The sequence below is a fragment of the Odocoileus virginianus genome, chromosome 29, assembly GCF_023699985.2.
Source record: "Odocoileus virginianus isolate 20LAN1187 ecotype Illinois chromosome 29, Ovbor_1.2, whole genome shotgun sequence".
Lineage (NCBI taxonomy): Eukaryota > Metazoa > Chordata > Mammalia > Artiodactyla > Cervidae > Odocoileus > Odocoileus virginianus.
In genome coordinates this window covers 21,443,505-21,463,764 of record NC_069702.1, presented here as the reverse complement: position 1 = coordinate 21,463,764, position 20,260 = coordinate 21,443,505, and the positions used below count along the sequence as shown (strand labels likewise).

The window sequence follows — 20,260 nt, the reverse complement described above, 5'->3', positions numbered from 1 at the left end:
GTTAACTTTCAATCCTCTTCAGAGACCCCCCACCCAAGATAATCTAACACATATCTAACAATTAACTGTGGAAGAAAATGCTGTCATGCCACTCTCCATTCAGTGCATTACTGAATGTAAAGAATGTTCTTATAAGTCACAATAAAGTGCAAGTGAAATGTAGCATGTGACTCAGAAAAAGAATATGAGCTTTTGGAGTCAGACAGACAAGAATCTAACAGGACATTTACTAATAGCAACTACTGAATATATTTTCTGTCTCAGTTTCCCCACCTGTGAATCCAGGATTATAAAACTGCTGAAGAGTGTTGTTGTAAGGATTAGGCCAAATTATAAATGCACAGAACACCATCCCACTTTAGAATGTTCAAATGCACTATACCTCTTAAACATCTCAATAATCATTAATGAAGGGTGGGTCTAAAAGATGCCTGCAATGCAGGCGTCCCTGGTTTGATTCATACGTCAAGAAGATCCCCTGGAGAAGGGATAGGCTACCCATTCCAGTATTCTTAGGCTTTCCTGGTGGCTCAGCCGGTAAAGAATCAGCCTGAAATGTGAGAGACCTGGGTTCAAACCCTGGGTTGGGAAGATACTCTAGAGGAGGGCATGGCTATCCACTCAAGTATTCTTGCCTGGAAAATTCCCATGGACAGAGGAGCTTGGTAGGCTACAGTCCATGGGGTCGCAAAGAGTCGGACACGACTGAGCAAGTAAGAACACAGAACACTAAAAGATGTAGAACTTCATCCCACGTCCAGCAGGTGGGAGGCCACCAGGCCCAATATTTAACTTTTGAAAGAAAAGTTGGGTTAAAATGAGCTCCAGGTTAAAAAGAAAGTATATAGGCCACAGAGAATCCCACTCTCTGGGTTGGATGGCTTGAAAGTGCTAAAACCTGAGTCTGTATTTTAGCACCAGCTGATCAAGCCACCTGCTTCTTTCCTGCCATCCACCCTGAGTTGGCAGGGACGTACTTTGGCCAGGTCATCAAAACATGGAGCTCAAAGTCTACAGATACATGCCTGTTTGTATAATCAGATAAAAGAGAAAATTTCCTATTTTATTTTACTTGTCATAAGAAAGGTCTCAAACATGAACTAAATATACAGAAGATTTTAAAAGCCTGTCACACAATATGTTCATTATTTAAAATAACACTCCAATCTTAAAAATTTGAATTTAAAATAGAAATATTTCAAGGAATTATTTAAAAATTCTTGCAGAAAAAGATGCCAAAAAATTAATTTTGCTATTCTCTTTCCAACATGAGTTTCAAACCATATATTTTAACTAGGAAAAAAAGTACAATTTCTTACAAGGTATTTTTAAATTCTAAGTACTTACGCCCCACACAGACACTTGAGGGCCGCAATTCCAGGATTTCAGTGCATGACTGAGCTAGTATCTAAAAAGGAAATAAAAAAGAAGACCAAGAAATGTAACTAAATCATAATATATAAAATGAATCATAAGATTACTAATAATCTGCGGTCCTCCATTTACAATAAGTGGCAGAGAAAATTTATTAGCCACATATACAGCTACCAAGCTCTTATGAAATTTCCATGTCACCTTTTAGTATCTATTTCAAGACTGTATTCTGTAGGAATGCTTATTTGATTAGAATAAATACAGATAAGCACAGATAAAAGGAGTTGTTGCTTCAAAGTCTGGGAGCCTTGGATATGAAAAGATAACTAAAATTTCTCAATAGCCATAAAATCAACGCTGACTTTCCCATCAGGCAAAAACAAGATAGCAAAATCAGACCTCCTATTTAATTATGCTAATTTAACATTTTCTATTAAAAGATTCAACATAATATCAATAAATAAACACTTCTTTATTTGACTCTGGCATTTCTATTCAATTTCTCTGCCTCAATTCCCATGGATGCTAATCCTCCTTACATGCATCAAACATTACACTTACAGAACACAGGCCCCTTGTATGAGCCAAATATTATTCTCAAAAGCACAGACTCTCTACTCCGGCATTCCCAGAGCACAGGAACAGAACAGCTCTTCTTAGCGTGTTCTGCAAGACAGAAACCACCATAGAAGGCACCAGGCTACAAGTGAAAAACAACAGTGATGAAATAAGCTGCTCCTCATGGACTCAACAATCCTGCCTTTATTTTTAGAACTGATCTGCGCTACATTAGCAAAGGCAGACAAGTTCCAGATGATCTTTGAAAGGCATTTCTTTCTTGCTGGAAGTTGAGGACAGACGACGTACAGTAGTTTCTAGCGTCTCCTGCTCATAACTAAGACAGGAAGGAAGGACTGTGGCAGGATATAGAAATGCTTTCCGTGCTTTCTTTAATAACAGTAGAAATGTAAATTGTCAGAATCTAAAAATCAGCTGGTCAAATCATGGAATTTTTGTTGCTGAATATGCCTCTCTGAAAGAGGGCACATTTGTACTTTTGAGGGTCATTTCCTAGTGAACCCACTTTTCACATAGTGATTGAGGAGTAAAATACTGTAACTGAGAAGTTCTGAGTGAGAGCCATTTAAACTCAGAAATGACCAAAGAGAGTCCAGCGTCACCTGAAGACTGTCAGGGCCTCAGCAACTCTTGGTCTGCTATTCTATCTCCAATAATCAACACTCACTCCTTTGAAGAGCAAGCACTTTTGTTCATTTAAGAATTGAGGATCACTGTCAAAAGTTAACGTGCCCTCTTGGAAAGAAAGAATCTCAAATCACTAACATCTTTAAACTGTTTGACATAATTCAGATAACAAGACTCTGAAGGGAACAGAATACAAATGTTTTGCCAAAAGAGTAAGAAGCTAAAAAGGTTCCAGTTAACAAAATAGGTGCATTATTGCTCCAGGTTTGACCAGTCTGAGATAAAAGTGAGAACCGAGCCACGAAAATGGAAGGTCAAAGGAAAGCATAAACCCCCTAAATCTATTTTAGCTGGCAACAATTCTTGAAAGAATTTATTTGAAATAAATCCTATTAAGAAGAGTGACTGATCTTAGAGCTGACAATCTTTTTACTACTCTAGTTATTTTAGGCACACCTTTATCAGCATTACAGAAAAATGTTTTGAGTCTTGAATCACCCCCTCTACTAGAACACAAACTGTTAGAGCATAGAAATGGGATATCACACTGAGCAAGCCTTCCAGGAGAACCACATTGTTCTGTACTCGAAGTACAACCAAAAACAAAAAACAAAAAAAAATTGCTTAGAGAATAAAGACCAAACATACTAATTAATAAGAATATTAAAAATGTCTAGTATGCAAATCAATAATCATAAAAGGACTAAGATAAAGCAGAATAAAGTGAATTTATGTTTTTACATAAATGAGATGCCAATGGTGGAAAATAATGTCTCTGCCTACATGTCTTCCTGAGGGAGGTCTGTTCCTCTGTTACTGTTTTTCTTAGTTTCTTTCCCTCCCATATGTGTGAACCACAGGGTTGTTAAAGGTTTTTAACCTATAGTTGAGCCCACAGAGCACAGATTGGGTTGGAGGTAAAAGTGTGACCTTCCAGTGGGGAGAGGTCTGGGCAGAGAAGTTGATGGTATACCCAAGACTGTCTGCAAGACCTTGGTATACCCAAGACTGTCTGCAAGACCTGTGTTCATAAACCAGTAAAAAAAATCTATAATTAAAAAAAGAGGCTGAAAGATATAGAATTCTAAATTCTGTTACTTTGTGTAAGAGGTCTATGTTCCAGCTCACTGTCCCAAACTGTCAAATGCCTAGAAGATGGTTTTATATATTTAATCTCTATGATAATAGTCATAGTCCTTTCTCATTATCAAAACTTTCTGTCCTATTTAAAATGTATTTGTTTTGAATGCCTCCTTTAGAAGGTATGATAGAACTTTTCAAGGCAGGGGACAGGAACCCTAGTCCGGGAAGAGTCCACATGCCACAGAGCAACTAAGCCGGTACGCTACAGCTACTGAGTCTGTGCTCTAGAGTCTGCAGGCTGCAACCACTTAGCCCGAGTTCTGCAACTACTGAAGCCCATGCGCCGAGAGATCATGTTCCCCAACAAGAGACGCCACTACAATGAGAAGCCCATACACCGCAACAGAGTGCCTCTGGTCACTGCAACTAGCGAAAGCACTCATGCGGAAACAAAGACCCAGCACAATCATAAATAAATAAAGTTACTGTAAAAATGTATGGTAAAAAGCCAGAAACACATGATCACAAGAAAGTGAAAATCCAAGTAATCCCCCTCTTCTGAGTTGTTTGGAATAAAACTGCAAGGGGAACAAGAGCATTCAGCCTTACAAATTATGATTATTTATTTTCTATAATTATTTAGAAACCAGTTGTTTCTAACTGGTTGCATACAATTTTGATACGTTATTTGCACAATTTAGACCACCAGAATACTCTCAATAGTTCGGTGAACTCTATAAACATGGATATCATGGAATTTCTCTATTTCACAAGGGAGCGGGGTAGGATAAGATAAGGTTATTTACACCCCACTCTGGGTTAGTTTTGGTTAGCCAAAAGACCAGATGTAGCCTTAGGGGTCAGCTCTGACCATAATGCCAGCTGGCCTCTTACAGATGTTTGGCAGGAGATGAAAGTAGATTCCATTGTGCTGTCCCTTGCCTGAAGTTCAACTTGAATGAAGTACCAGAATGGTGTTTCACCCTGGGTATTCCAGGCATGTTCCAAATTAATTTCAATTGACTCTGCATCTAGCATCATGTACTTAGGTTGCAGGATTTCACTAGAGGCCAGATTTGCATACAGAGCTACAAGTGGGCAGACATGTACATTGGAGCTAGAATTGGCAAGACATATGGCTATGTAAGCACCACTGCTAAGTCAGAGACACAACTCTTCTAAGAATCCCAGTGGCTACAAAGCAATTTCTTATCTTGTCCATCTATAGTGTCAGGATCAGATCTTTAAAATTATTGAATAATAACTATGTAAATTAACAGTATTAATCTAGGAAATATTTACAGCAGAAATAACCAGAAAGCATCAGACTTGATTTCTTCTTTCTTAGCTATTTTAAGATACATATGAAACCACATTTTGATTGAGATCTGTAAGTTTCTGAATATGTTTACATAATGAACACATGCTATAATAACAAATACCAAATACGTAGGAAGTAGTGTAAATCATATTATAGCCCCCAAAAATGCATACAATGAATACAGCTTTGGCCTTTTTCTTCTGGCATTAAAGATAAAATGAGATTAATTTAGTGGAGAATTGTTGTTGGGCTGCATCCAAGATAAAATTTAGCATGGAATTAGTCAAAATGAGGTGACAAAGTCAAAATATTACTTAGTACCTAGAGTGTCTTGGAAGTTTATACTGAATTTGGGAGCAACACCTAAGTCTTATGATTTGAAGACCAAACACCCAGTTTAAATAAACAAGCAAAAGCCCACTTCCTACAACTAATATACATCAAGACCTGTTTTTTAAATCTATATTTTTCCAATGTCTTTTTTTTTTTAATTTTATTTATTTATTTATTTGGCTGCTCTGGGTCTCAGTTGTAGCAGTGTGGGATCTAGCTCACTGACCAGGGATCAAACCTGGGCCCCCTGGACTGAGAGTTCAGAGTCTTAGCCACTGGACCACCAGGGAAGTCCCTCCAATTTCTAAATGGTGATGGTAAGGATACTATATTTGGAAAATAGGATACAGCCCAGTGCACATAAAACTAGGTAAACACTTTTTTTAATGAATGATAATACCTCATATTTAAAACCAATCTAATATAAAAAGTATATAGCACAAAGTTATAAACAGCTGCTGCTCAGTTAATATTTATTGAATTAACTGAGTAAATGCAAAATTTTCTAGTAAAAAACAAGCATCTTGACTATAAGACAAATAAGCACGGTGTGTAACAATGGACAGTTAAACATATTTAAAATTAAAGAGCTTTTCAAATCACATCTTTGGTCACACACAAGGAAAGGAAAACGTATTTGTATAGTTCAAATTGTGGTAACCAGTGGCACTAATAAGGCACTGAGCCAAATACAAAAAAGAAACAAATTTAAGATATGCACCTTCTTTTAAAAAGAGGGCTAATTTTAGATAGGATATGTGGAAGAGAAAAATGACATTAAATCCCATTAAATGGTTTCCTCTGTGACATCCTTTTTAAAGGTCGGTTCTAAATAAAAAGATTTTTCCCCCAAACTGGATTATTTCTTCACTCTTAAATTCTATATGCTACCCAAACATCTCCAACATTTTCAATGTTATTCAAAATTCAAAATATTCATTCTAGCAATAACTTTCTAATACCGACTTTGAGTAAATAACATCACATACAACAGAACATTATAGCTAATTTACGAGTACCCTCAGTGTACCCTTAACAAATAGAAACTGTTAATTTGCATGACATACAGCATGCCAGAAAATATCAGTAAGGATAATAAAAAGGTCTGAAATATATAATCTATTTTTTCTGACTCACTAAGAGTCTTTAAGCACAACAGGAGTTCATCCCAAATATGAAGGATTCCAAGTTTAAATCTCATAAGGAAAAATAACTTAAGAACATTAGTTCCCAAAAAAAGTTCCCCCCAAAATAAAGCTTTAGTAATTAACTACACATGTACACAAAATAAGCAACTAAAATGAGTGGGAAGATGTTTCTCACAATCTTTTCTTGTTTGCTTTTTACCTTTTAATATTTAGATGCAATTTTTATTTTCTCTCTAGCTTTAAAACATCCTACCAAATATATTTTTCTTTAAGAGGTAATGATTCAATGAAAACAATTATAACTTGTAGTCACATGTTTGGTTGTGTTTGTTTTTTTTTAATGCTTGGAGCTTCAAAACGCCAGTTGCTCAATACTGCATGACCCATTTCTAAATATGGATTCTTTCTCCCTTTGAGTAATATAAGCACAAGTGATAAATTCTAAACAAACTTCTACTCTAATAAATCTAGGGAAGAATGTAAGTTACAATCATTGCCTTCTACTCTTCTCTGCTCCAAACATAACAGATGAGCAGTTCTGAGTATAATGTTAGTAAAATTATGCCCATATCACAAACTGTGAAACAAAATACTGAAATGACATTTTAAAGTTCTTCCTCCTGTTATAATTGCAATTTTCATAACAAATCATATTAGCAGGTCTTCCTTTCTCACTATAACATAAAAATTATGCCCCAAACTGGATTGTGATGCAAAACAAACATTTATATGCCTCTCCTTTTTTTCCTTTTGTTCACAGCACAAACTCAGAATAATCATTTAATGCTTTCTTAATGGATGAACAATAGACTTTACATTAAAAGTGCATTAAAATTATGGGATTTACACTGATGGTACATTTAATCATAAATCTTACCATTTTATCCCCCTTTTCAATGTTCTACTTAACCGAATTTACTTTCACAGACAAGTGAGCCTCTAAAAGTTTATCTTCTTTTGTAGCCCAAAAGATTAACGTTAAAAAATAAACATTTGACACTTCACTTTGGCAATGCAACCTAATACCACCACTGGCGTTTTCTCACGAAATATCACAAAGTTGTAATTATTTATCAAAAATGGATTTGATTTCCTTATACTACAATCCCCACCAAATAATGAAAAAGGAAAGAACAATATTAAGTAAAATTATCATGCAACTACAAATAGACCATTGAACAAAAGATGTCAAGTTTATAAAATTTCAGTAAATTAAATGAATATTTTAAAGTGAACTTTCTATTTGTATTTTTTAGTTAATTGGAATTAGGAAGAAATGAAGTACCTTATTAGAATATGTTTAAAATATTTCAAATATATTTTAATATACTGGACTCTCATAGCTATTGATTTTTCTTCCCTATCCTTAACATTTTTTCATCCTTACATGTCTATAAACAGTGTTGCCTTCCTCCTGGAAAAACTGTTCTTTATTCCACGTGGTTCTGGTGAGGCTATCAATCATGCTACCTTCTCTTTCTCCACCTTGTTCCCAACCTTCCACCATGGCAGTGAGCATGTTACTCAGTCCAAATATGTCTGTTGACTATGTTTTTGTTATAAGAATGAGCACTTGACCCAGCTGAGTCAACCAGAGTCCTTAACTGGGATAGAATATACTAATGCTGAGACAATGGGCTTGCTAACTGACGCCCATGTAAGCTGAAACCTTTGGCAATGAACTTGCCTCTGATGATCAACAAAACAAGCATGGAATGAGGCAAACAGCTGCTGCTGCTGCTTAGTCACTTCAGTCGTATCCGACTCTGTGCGACCCCATAGACCGCAACCCACCAGGCTCCCCCGTCCCTGGGATTCTCCAGGCAAGAACACTGGAGTGGGTTGCCATTGCCTTCTCCAGTGCATGAAAGGGAAAAGTGAAAGTGAAGTTGCTCAGTTGCGTCTGACCCTTAGCAACCCCATGCCTGCAGCCTACCAGGCTCCTCTGTTCATGGGATTTTCCAGGCAAGAGTACTGAAGTGGGGTGCCATTGCCTTCTCCAGAGGCAAACAGAATCATAGGCAAAACTTAGAAAGGGAGAAGACCTTAAGAGTGGATTGGTACCCTGGATTCAACTGCACCTGGGGTAATTTCCTCCTCTGGACCACCAGTGAGTTAGAGAAGCCAATAACTTTCTTTTCCTTTCCCTTAAGCTACTATACACTTGGTTTTTGTCACTTGTAACCAAATGTCTTAATACAGTGGAATGTAAACAAAAGGATGAAATAAAGTAATGTAGAATCAAAAGTCAATTCAAAATAAAGTATTTTCTGGTTAAAAAAAAAAGATGAGTTGACTTTTCTGATGCTTAAATACACCATAACTATATAAAAATATTTTCAAGGAGCATAGATTTTATTTATTCATTCACTGATAAATGGGAATTGAGCAGCGTCTACTTACCCAACACTGTATTAGAGTTGGGTAAAAAATAAGAGGAGGCAGAGGGAAATACAGTCCCAACCTTTCTATCGTTAATGTGAAGGATGTTATGAAAAGAGACACCTCATCTACATTTAATACTAATTGGATAAACTGAAGCCCAGGAGAATCTGACATACAGTGGGCCTCACATTACAGCCTGACCCTTTTTAAAGGGAGTCCTAGAAACTGACTTCCAATTTTGAGTCAGTTGCACCAGTTCAAGTTGTTTTCCTATGAAGATATCTTCATGGTTAGCTCAGACTTTAGGTTTTTCATCCAGCCATGATTTTATAAGTAGAGATTCCCACAACTAAGCAATCAACATCTGGAGCAGAACCTGCCAAAAGTATTTAAGCTAAAGTCTTTTCAGGTAGTTTATTAGGTATCCTCTTCTATGAAAATGATTTTCCTGTAGAGAAAATGACTTTGCAGTGTTTTCTCATTCCATTCAAACATAGTTTAGACATCTTTCTTAGATACTTTTTAAAAATAATAATAACAACAGATATGGCTGAGAAAAACAACTTGGCTCCAAAGGTCAAATGAAGCTTATATTCCCAGCACTATTAATGAAGTTACCTTTTGAAATGTATATTGCACTTTTTTCCCTTTATAAACAGTTTCATTTAAATTTTCTACATGTCTGAGTGACCATGCTCTTCTTGTTTAGGCTCTCTTATTTTCCCATTACGTACTTAGGGACTTTTAGCATTTGCTGCCATCACCTAGGATGTAGTGTTCTTAATTCTTCTGGATAAGGTGTTATTTATAAAGCCAGCTCCACAGCTGATTCGTCTCTTTTGCTTAATACTTTCTGAGGTACTGTATCAAAAAAATTTGTGGAACCAACTGCAAACCAACATCTCATGGCCTTGTTTTTAGAGGGGGAAAAAAAAGGGGAGGGAGGTTTTGCACAGATTATTTTGCTTTTTATTCTTCCCCTATTATTCACTAATCATGGTTTTGTTCTATTTTCAATGTTTTCTTCCCCAGCACTGCATAATGAAACACTGCACTGGAAAGCACGTGGTACTCACAGGCTAGTCTGACCTATCCTAGCTTGAATAAAATTTCATCTTCAACTAAAAGTCCTATAATTGCCTTTCCAAGAAACTGAAAATAAGTATGTAACATTCTAAGATTTTAAAGTTAATCTAAAGAGGAAAACAGAATAAAAGCCTTGTGTCTGTGGGCAGTGGGAGAGGAGAAAGATCAAGAGGATGGAGAATGACTCAAGTCTACAGTTTCCTGGCTTGAACATTTCTCTGGATTTCCACTTTCCTCAGTGACATTCCCCACTGGGATTTCTTCCCAGGCCCAATTTCACTCTGTCCTCTAACACTCTGGCCCTTCTGTGAAAACAATTTTCACTTTCAATGCTTCTAGATACTCGGCCACATTATCAGGAGTGGAAGTTGTATTTGACTCCCCGCTCTGTCCTTTTCATCCTATATCCAGTGAGTTCCCAGGTTCTATTAATTTTTTAAAATTTCCCACATTTACCATTTTATTTCCAGTTTCACTGCCATCACAATTTTCACAGCAGCAACTAATTGCCAGGTAACATTCACTGGAGTCTTCAGAGCCTGGCTCAGAAAGAGCCAACAGTTTTATACCTAGTGGTTCAGCCCCACCTTGTTCCTGACATAGTTCTGACCAGGACAGTGAATCTATTAGCACTTCCGTTGACATCCTTGACCTAGTTTTACTGGGAAAGACCTAGAATCCCAGTGCCTGAAATAAGTCCTAAGGACCTATGATACACTGGGGTGTGGTTTCCCCCTAACAAAGTAAGGTTTCTACTCTGAATCACTAACTAGTACTGAGTTCCCCAACAAGAATGGAGAATCTTGAAGTTCTACAGAGCTTTTGCCACGGGAATTCTGAATCTACTTTTTCAGCTGTTCCCTGGATCCTAGACCTGTGCTCACTCAGTCATGTCTGATCCTTTGCAACCCCATGGACTGTTCAGCCTGCTAGGCTCCTCTGGCCATGGGATTTCCCAGGCAAGAACAGTGGCTATGCTGAGCTGCTTCAGTCATGTCTGACCCTTTGCGACCCTAAGGACTATAGCCCACCAGGTTCCTCAGTCCAAGGGATTCTCCAGGCATGAATACTGGAGTGGGCTGCCATGCCCTCCTCCAGCAGATCTTCCCGACCCAGGGATCAAACCCGAGTCTCTTGTCTCTCCTGCACTGACAGGTGAGTTCTTTATCACTGGGAAGCACCACCTGGGAAGCCTGGAAAGGGATGCCATTTCGTACGCCAGGAAATCTTCCCAATCCAGGGATCAAACCCACGTTTCTTGCAATTCCGGCACTGACAGGCAGGTTCTTTGCCCATAGCACCACCCGGGAAACCCTAGACCTGAATCCTGAGAATTTAGAACCAAGGCACAGTCAGATCTTGACTTTGGGTAGCTACACGATCTAGAAGTCCTTGCTGTTTTGACCCCTTGCTAGATTTGATCCTTGCATATCTAATACCACCCCTGTTTAGATCTAAAGTCATTGATCACTTAGAATACTGACAATCTCAGTGGACTGCCCTACAGAAAGATCAATAATCCCATCCTACATGGTCCTAGCTTTTTGCCGTTCCTAGCTTCCTATCACATGTTTTAAAATCCAGCGCTTCTGAGTTAGATCATTCTTAATCATTATCTCATGTAATTCACAAAATGACCCAATGACATAGATATCATTATCCTCATTTGACTAATGAGAATTTTAAAACTGAGAAAGATTACATTATAGCACACACAAGGTCACATGGCTAGACACCTGCCGAACTGGAACTCGCTCTCAGGTCTTCCTATTTCTAGTCTCATTTTGTCTTCACTATATTGGGTTTCCTGACACCACGTTTCACAAGCACTACTACAAGAGACTTATAATACAGCTGTTCATCTTCCAAATCATCCCGTATATTAGCACAGGAATATCCTACCTGAATTTCCACTGCTTCCTTATAAATGCAGGCTCTAAATGAATTTTCCATGGTTCCTCAATTATTCATGCAAAAAGTGCCAATTCACCATCCAAACATTGGACAGTCTCCATAATCTGGGTCCAGCCTACCTATCAATGTTTATCCCTCACATCACTTCACAATCCAGGCCAAACTCTCCTGTGCTTCAGCCACTCAGCCTAAGCTATTTCTGAGGTTCTGTGTTCTCTATTTCTAATTAATCTATTCTAATTATCAGAGTGCAGTTCAGATCCCACCATAAAAAGCCTCCCATGACTTTACATAACCCAACTTATTCCACCCTTCTGTCAACTTTAATCATATTGGCATTTTACCACAAATTGCATTATAGAATTACTTTTATCATACAGGGTGACTCACTGAAATTTTCCTTTTCCAAATTCTCATACTTTATAATTCTTGGAGGGCGCCACCATAATCCAAAACCTGAATTGTCACTCTCCAGCCCCTTTAGAACAGAGAATTTGTCTTATTTAAGTCTGTGTCCTCTCTTCCAAGCTTAACACAATGCCCTAACATAAAGAGCTCACTAAGTCAATAAATAAAAGAATACATTAGGTTTTAGGAGAAGGGTGAAAAAGAGAAAGTTTTTCATTAGTACCACCTTGAGATAATGAATTCTAAACCTTCACATATGCTAATTAAGAGTGGAGGTTAAACCAATGGTATAAAAAATGTTATGCAAAAAAAAAGTTATACATCATTTCCCTAGATAGAAATCTAAAAATTTTGATGATACATTTCCCTCCAAATTAAAATAGAACATTAAAAGATTTTCTGAATCAAATAAATTTTAGAAAATTTGACGTTTGTTAATATGTTCATAACAAAGGCCTTTTAAGTTCCTTGTTTTTGAAGTTATAAAAGTTATAACTACTACTGTGTTTCTTCTTTTTTATAAAAACTATAATGAAAACTGTTAGAACTTTTTCCAGAGTGATTAAATTGTTGGAGTCACTCCAATAATACATGAAACTTCCTGTTGTTCTACATCCTCACCAACATTTGTGCTGTCAGTCTTTTAAATTTTATCCATTTTGGTGGGAATGTAGTGGTATCTTCTTGTGATTTTTAACTACATTTCCTTGATGACTAATGATGTTTAAAAAAAATTCTTTTTATGTGCACATTACACAACTAAACATATGCCTACCCTATAGGCAGGCCAGAAACTTCACACCTAGGTATTTACCTGAGAAAAATAAAAGCAGAAACAAGAAGAATTCTACATGAATGTTATCAGCAGCTTTATTCACAATACCCCCAAATAGGTGTCTATCAATAGGAGAACTGTGCTATAGTCATACAATGGAATAAAAAGTAACAAACTGCAAGTATAAATAACAGGCTGATGAATCTCAGAAATACTCTAAGTGAAAGGAGCCTTATATAGAAGAGTATATACTATACGATTTCATTTATATGAAGTTCTACAACAAGTTTAATTAAACTCTGCTGCAAAAAAATCAGAAGAGCAGCTGCCTCTGGGGTGGAGAGGGAGAGGGCAAAGACGGACTAAGAGGAGCCATGAAGGAACTTTCTAGGGTGAAAGTAACGTTCTATATCTTGATTGGGTTTTTTAACATAAGTACATGCCTTTGTCAGAACTCACTGAATGCATAATAAAGATCTGTGTAGTTCATTTCATGCAACTGTTTCGTTACACTGTATATAAATTTCACATTAAAAATTATAGACAAATGAAAAAAAACTATAATGAAGAAAGACTCCAAAATTAAACTCCTATCCTTGCTGATTAAGAAGTCAATTATAAACAAACTATGTGTTAACAAAAGGTGATATCTTATACAATAAGGGGACCAGACCAATTAGGTCACTGGATTTTGGTGGGCAGGGGAAGGAGGACTAAATAAACAAGAAATTCATATTATCAATTCTTCTCACTTAAAGATGAATGTCATGGAAATTAATATACTGACAATTAATAAGGCCAGATGGATTTAAATAAATTCTACAGGAAAAATAAATTATCAATCCATTTCACAAATATTCTACCTTCAGTGTACCAAACATTTAAAAAATTTAAATTTTAGGATTTCTTCCATTTGCTTAGTGTTAGTGACTCAGTCGTGTCTGACTCCTTGCCACCCCATGAACTGTAGCCCACCAGGCTCCTCTGACCATGGGATTCTTCAGGTAAGAATACTGGAGTGGGTTGCCATTTCCTCCTCCAAGGGATCTTCCCTACCCAGGGATCGAACCCACATCTCTCATGTCTCCTGCTTAGCTTTGTGTAAAACATTCCACAGGAGAGTGTAATCCATTAGTTTGGTAAACCATAAAGAACAGATAGAAATTCTCTTCTCTCTGCACTATACCCTGAAATAGATACACTATATTTGTTTTAAATACCATATACAATTTTTAAAGATAAGAAGATACTCTAAATATAAAGGGTGATTCAAATTTGAGGCCGATATACAGCTTTTGTATACTACCAGAGGTGGTGCAGTCTCTGCCTTGAAGAGAGAGAAAGTATTTGAATTGCTTTAAATTTCTACAAAATGGGCATAAATCCCAAGTTACCATCATGATGATAAAAATCTCAACCATTAGTGTGAGCAACTTTGATTGCAATGCTCTGTGTCCACGTGCCTCCTTTGCCAAGTCACCACCAAGGTTTCCCCAGAGGTTGACTTCCCTGAGGATCACTTACTCCTCCTTTTGTGACTAAATAGCTGAAGTTTAACTATAACGAGATAATAACTATACCCATCAGATCCCTCCAGATGAAACACAAAAGGCTTTGTTCATGATTGGTGGCTAAAATAACCCAAATTTTTCTAACTTCAAGCTAAGTCTTTTGACATAACTTTGTTGTTGTTCAGTTACTAAGTCATGTCTGACTCTTTGCAACCCAATGGACTATAACACACCAGGCTCCTCTGTCTTCCACTGTCTCCCAGAGTTTTCTCAAATTCATGTCCACTGAGTTGGTGATGCTATCTAACCATCTCATCTTCTGCCGTCCTCTTCTCCTGTTGCCTTCAATCTTTCTCAGTATTTTCAGTATTTTCCAATGAGTTGGCTCTTCCCATCAGGTGGCCAAAGGACTGGAGCTTCAGCTTCAGCATCAGTCTTTCCAATGAATATTCAGGGTTGATCTCCTTTAGAACTGAGTGGTTTGATCTTCTTGCAGTCCAAGGGACTCTCAAGAATCTTCTCTAGCATCACTATTTGAAAGCATCACTTCTTCAGTGCTCAGCCTTCTTTATGGTCCAACTCTCACATCCATACATGATTACTGGAAAAACCATAGCTTTAACTATATGCACCTTTGTCAGCAAATTGATGTCTGCTTTTTAACATGCTGTCTAGGTTTGTCAAATCTTTCCATGCAAGGAGCAAGCATCTTCTAATTTCATGGCTGCAGTCATTGTCCATTGTGATTCTGGAACCCAAGAAAATAAAACCTGTCATTGCTTCCACTTTTTCCCCTTCTATTTGCCATGAAGCAATGGGACCAGGGGGTTTCCCAGGTGGTACTAGTGGTAAAAGAACCCAACTGTCAATGCAGAAGACCTAAGAGACACAGCTTCGATCCCTGGGTCAGGAAGATCTCCTGGAGAAGGAAATGGCAGCCCACTCCAGTATTCTTGCCTGGAAAATCCCATGGACAGAGGAGCCTGGCAGGCTACACTCCACAGGGTCACAAAGAGTCGGACATGACTGAAGCAACTTAGCACGCACGCACCTGCACACACGATGGGACCAGATGTCACAATCTTAGTATTCTGAAACTTTGCTAAGTTTCAAGCCAACTTTTTCACTCATCTCTCAACCTCATCAGGAGCCTCTTTAATTGCTCTTTACTTTCTGCCACTAGAGTGGTATCATCTGCATATCTGAGGTTGTTAATATTTCTCTCAGCAATCTGGATTCCAGCTTGTGATTCATCCAGCCCAGCATTAAGCAAAATGTACTCTGCATATAAGTTAAATAAGCAGGGTGACAATATACAGCCTTGACATACTCCTTTCCCAATTTGGAACTGGTCCATTGTTCCATTTCTGTTCCTAACTGTTACTTCTTGAGTCACATACAGGTTTCTCAGAAGACAGGTAAGGTTGTCTGGTACTCCCATCTCTTTAAGAATTTTCCACAGTTTGTTGCAATCCACACAGTCAAAGGCTTCAGTGTACTCAATGAAGCAGAAGCAGATGTTTTTCTGGAATTCCCTTGCTTTCTCCATGATCCAACAAATGTTGGCAATTTGATCTCTGGTTCCTCTGCCTTTCTTAAACTCAGCTTTTATATCCGAAAGTTCTTGGTTCACAAACTGTTGAAGCCTAGCTTGAGGGATTTTGAGCATCACCTTGATGACATGTGAAATGAGCACAACTGTATGGTAATTTGAACATTCTTTGGCATTGTCCTTCTTCGGGATTGGAAGAAAAACTGATCTTTTCCAGTCTTGTGGCCACTGCTGAGTTTTCCAAATTTGCTGACCTATTGAGTGCCACATTTTAACATCATCATCTTTTAGAACGTGAAATAGCTCAGTTGGAATTCCATCACCTCCACTAGCTTTGTTCATAGTAATGTTTCCTAAAGCCCACCTGACTTCACACTCCAGGATGTCTGGCTCTAGGTGAGTGAGACCTTCTGGGTCCTGAAGACCTTTCTTGTATAGTTCTGTATCTTCTTGCCACCTCTTCTTAACCTCTTCTGCTTCTGTTAGGTCCTTACCATTTCTGTCCTTTATCATGTCCATCCTTATATGAAATGTTCCCTTGATATCTCCAATTGTCTTGAAGAGATCTCTAGTCTTTCCCATTCTATTGTTTTCCTCTATTTCTTTGCATTCTTCATTCAAGAAGGCCTTCTTATCTCTCCTTTCTATTCTCTGGGACTCTGTATTCAGTTAGGTATATCTTTCCCTTTCTCCTTTGCCTTTCACTTCTCTTCTTTCTTTAGCAATTTGTAAAGTCTCCCCAGACAACCACAATGCCTTCTTACATTTCTTTGTTTTTGTTTTCTCTTGGATTTGGCTCAGTCTCCTGTACAATGTTATGAACCTCCGTCCACAGCTTTTCAGGCACTCTGTCTACCAGATGTAATCCCTTGAATCTATCTGTCACTTACACTAGATAATCATAAGGGATTTGATTTAGGTCATATCTGAATGGCCTAATGGTTTTCCCTATCTTCTTTGATTTAAGCCTGAATTTTTCAATAAGGAGCTCAGGATCTGAGCCACAGTCAGATCCAGGTTTGTTTTTGCTGACTATATAAAACTTCTCATCTTTGACTGCAAAGAACATAATCATGGCAACTGACTCCAGTATTCCTGGCTGGAGAACCCCATTCTAAAGTTTCCTTAATACAAATTTTAAAAATGAAACTGAATAATTAAATAACAACAACTTTATCTCCTCCAATAATCAACAACTAAATTTCCTGAAGGAGAAATCTGTAGTCATAACCCACAAAAAGAGAATTTTCAGATGCCAATTAATCACCAGGAGAATTTTGAATTAATCCTCTGATGATAGAAAATAATTCCAAAGGGGCTAAACCCACAGAGGTCTTCTCTCCTTCACAGTATAATTATAAAAATAACTGAAAACTCCCAAGTACAATAAAATTCTATTTAAAATACAGTACAGTTTTTTTCACTTGCTTCCCTAGTAGCTAAGCTGGTAAAGAATCCGCCTGCTATGCAGGAGACACCAGTTCGATCCTGGGTCAGGAAGTTCCCTGGAGAAGGGAGTGGAGGTACACACTCCAATATTCTGGGGCTCCCCTGGTGGCTCAGCTGGTAAAGAATCCGCCTGCAGTGCAGGAGATGAAGGTTCCATCCCTGAGTTGGGAAGATCCCCTGGAGAAGGTTATGGCAACCCACTCCAGTATTCTTGCCTGGAGAATTCCCATGGCAGAGGAGCCTGGCAGGCTACAGTCCATGGGGTCACAAAGAATCAGACATGACTGAGCAACTAATCACAGCACAGCACACTTTTTTTATAGGGTCAAATTATCCTCCCTTTTGCATCGTCAATACATTTTCCTATATTTTAAAACAAATCACAGTTGTGCAATATGTACCTTGAATCCATCTCTAAAAATATTTACTAATTTTACATTGAAATTTTTTCCTGAAACAAAATACATATGTAAAACTCCTAAAATAATTATATCTCTGTTCCATTCTGCACTTAGGTTTGGCCTGTCCACTGGTCATTCTTACATGTGATAGAACTAAATTGCATGTTTTCCCTGAAAAGCCCCATTTACCATGAGGAAAAAAAGCCTACATGCTACCAAAAACAAATTAAAAAAAAAAATCTCACCCTATGTTTCTGAAAAAAACATGATCTTTAAAAAGAAATTTTAAATGCCAAAACCAAATGTCAGGAAAAAAACTGAGATTTTTTTTTTTTTCCCTTCAATAAATATCCAAAGATTAAAGGAAAAGCTTTGGCTTTAGAGAATATATGTATTATTCACTTCCATTTTAGGATGTTGTTTACCAAAATATCATAAATACTTAATAGCAACTGTTCCTAGTGCTTCTAGCAAAAGGCAGTAAAACGAAACATAAACCTCAGCTGTGAAAGCCCAGGAGTTTTGCTTTGCATTTCATCACTCCACTTCCCCTTCCCCTGTTTAGGATGGCCCGGATTCTAACAATCACCAGAGACAGCTCAACTGAATTCCAAACAGAAATATTATGAGCTCCAGTGAAACTATTAATCATTAAAATGGAAAGAACAACAACCGCAGTCAGATACTCTTCCGCCGGTTCGAGTTGCCTGACTGAAAGCTAAGAAATACCCATATTTGGAACAGGAAGCAATCACACATTCCAATCCAAATTTTTATTTTGTACTTCTATAAAGCCTATAAAACTTTCAAGATAGCGACGCGGTGAGGAACTCCATGCTCAAAGGTTGCTCTGAGACTGGTGATGACAATCTTAAACTTGAAATCACAAACCCAGGCTCACAGTGCTCAATTTGTAAGAGTTAATTCCAAATCTCACTTACAACAAAATCCAGATCTCTAGTATTTCCCTGCATGTAAAATACTCAACAAATTTCCTTCTTAAATTCTCTCTTCAAGATAACAAGATTACTTCCTATAGTTTAAAATATATCTAAGAGGTGTCCCTTATATGTGGAATCTAAAAAGAAATCACACAAATGAACTTATAAAACAGAAAGAGACTCATAGATTCAGAGAATCTGTGATTTAGAGAAAGTTATGGGGACAACTTTTTGCCAGAGAAAAGAATGAGAAGGGATGGTAAAGGAGATTGGGATTGATATCTATACACTGCTGTATTTAAAATGGATAACCAATGAGGACCTACTGTATGTATATAACACAGCTCACTGTTATGTGGCAGCCTGGATGAGAGGGGAGATGGAGGGAGAATGGATACATGTATATATATGGCTGAGTCCCTTCAGTGTTCACCCGAAACTATCATAACATTGTGAATCAGCTACACCCGCAAACAAAATTAAAAAAAATTTTTAAGTCTTTTAATTTAAAATATGTCTAAAATGATGAGCCTTTCCTACCCCCAAAGAAATACTCACAGAATTAATTATTCCTTTAAGAGCTTGAAATCCACCTTTGACAGGGAAAACTTGTTCCTTGGAATCAGCGATTCTTTCGAGCTTTAGAAAAAGGAGGAAAAGTTCACTGAGAGGTGGCTGAGACATACAACTTTTTATACCCTTCCTTACTTGTTAGTTACATTCATCTGAAAATTGACACCAGAGGATTAATTCCTTGTAAGGAACTGGCCGGAGTAACTGGTGTACTCTAAACGCATCACAACAAAATGAACTGAGATCAGGCACAGCCCCTTTACAATTGGCCTTAAGTTGTGATTTCAAAACAGCACAGAGCTCTACTAGCTGTAAATGTTATGAGACACAGAAACTTCACTCACACTCAACCAGACATTTAAATGTAAAAACATTTTGTGAGTGGGAAAAAAAATTTAATACATAAACCCTGTAAACTTCATGAAAAAAACATTTTTTTAAGGAAAGTCTTTAAAGATTTTTCCAACAGACTTCCCAAATCCTAAGCTCCTACAAGTCAAGTTTTCAATCAAACCAAAACATCTAAACAAGACTTGTCATGATAACCTTGTCAGCTGATTAAAGAGGAGCATGCATATTATTTTATTACTGTTCAAGAAAAACAGAGTTTTGTCTTCAGTTTAGTTAGGTAATGAAACCTATCAAAATCAGACATTACCAACACAGAGTTGAAGACAGGGGGCCATTTTTACAGAAAATCTTCAACAATTAATTGGGTTTCCGTAGTTGCTCAGATGATAAAGAATTCTACTGCAATGCAGGGGACCCAGGTTTGATCCCTGGATTTGGGAAGATCCCCC

General features: G+C 37.5%; 1 protein-coding gene across 1 annotated transcript in view; it reads right to left on the bottom strand.

Annotated features, from left to right (window-relative positions):
- Positions 1–20,260, bottom strand: part of ANTXR2 (ANTXR cell adhesion molecule 2) — a 168,229-nt gene that overhangs the window by 123,576 nt on the left and 24,393 nt on the right. The window contains exons 7-8 of the mRNA XM_020904317.2: positions 19,446–19,526; positions 1,348–1,408 (exon numbers count right to left, since the gene is read on the bottom strand). Of these exons, the coding sequence (XP_020759976.2) occupies positions 1,348–1,408; positions 19,446–19,526 (142 nt within the window). The remainder of the gene's footprint in view (positions 1–1,347; positions 1,409–19,445; positions 19,527–20,260) is intronic.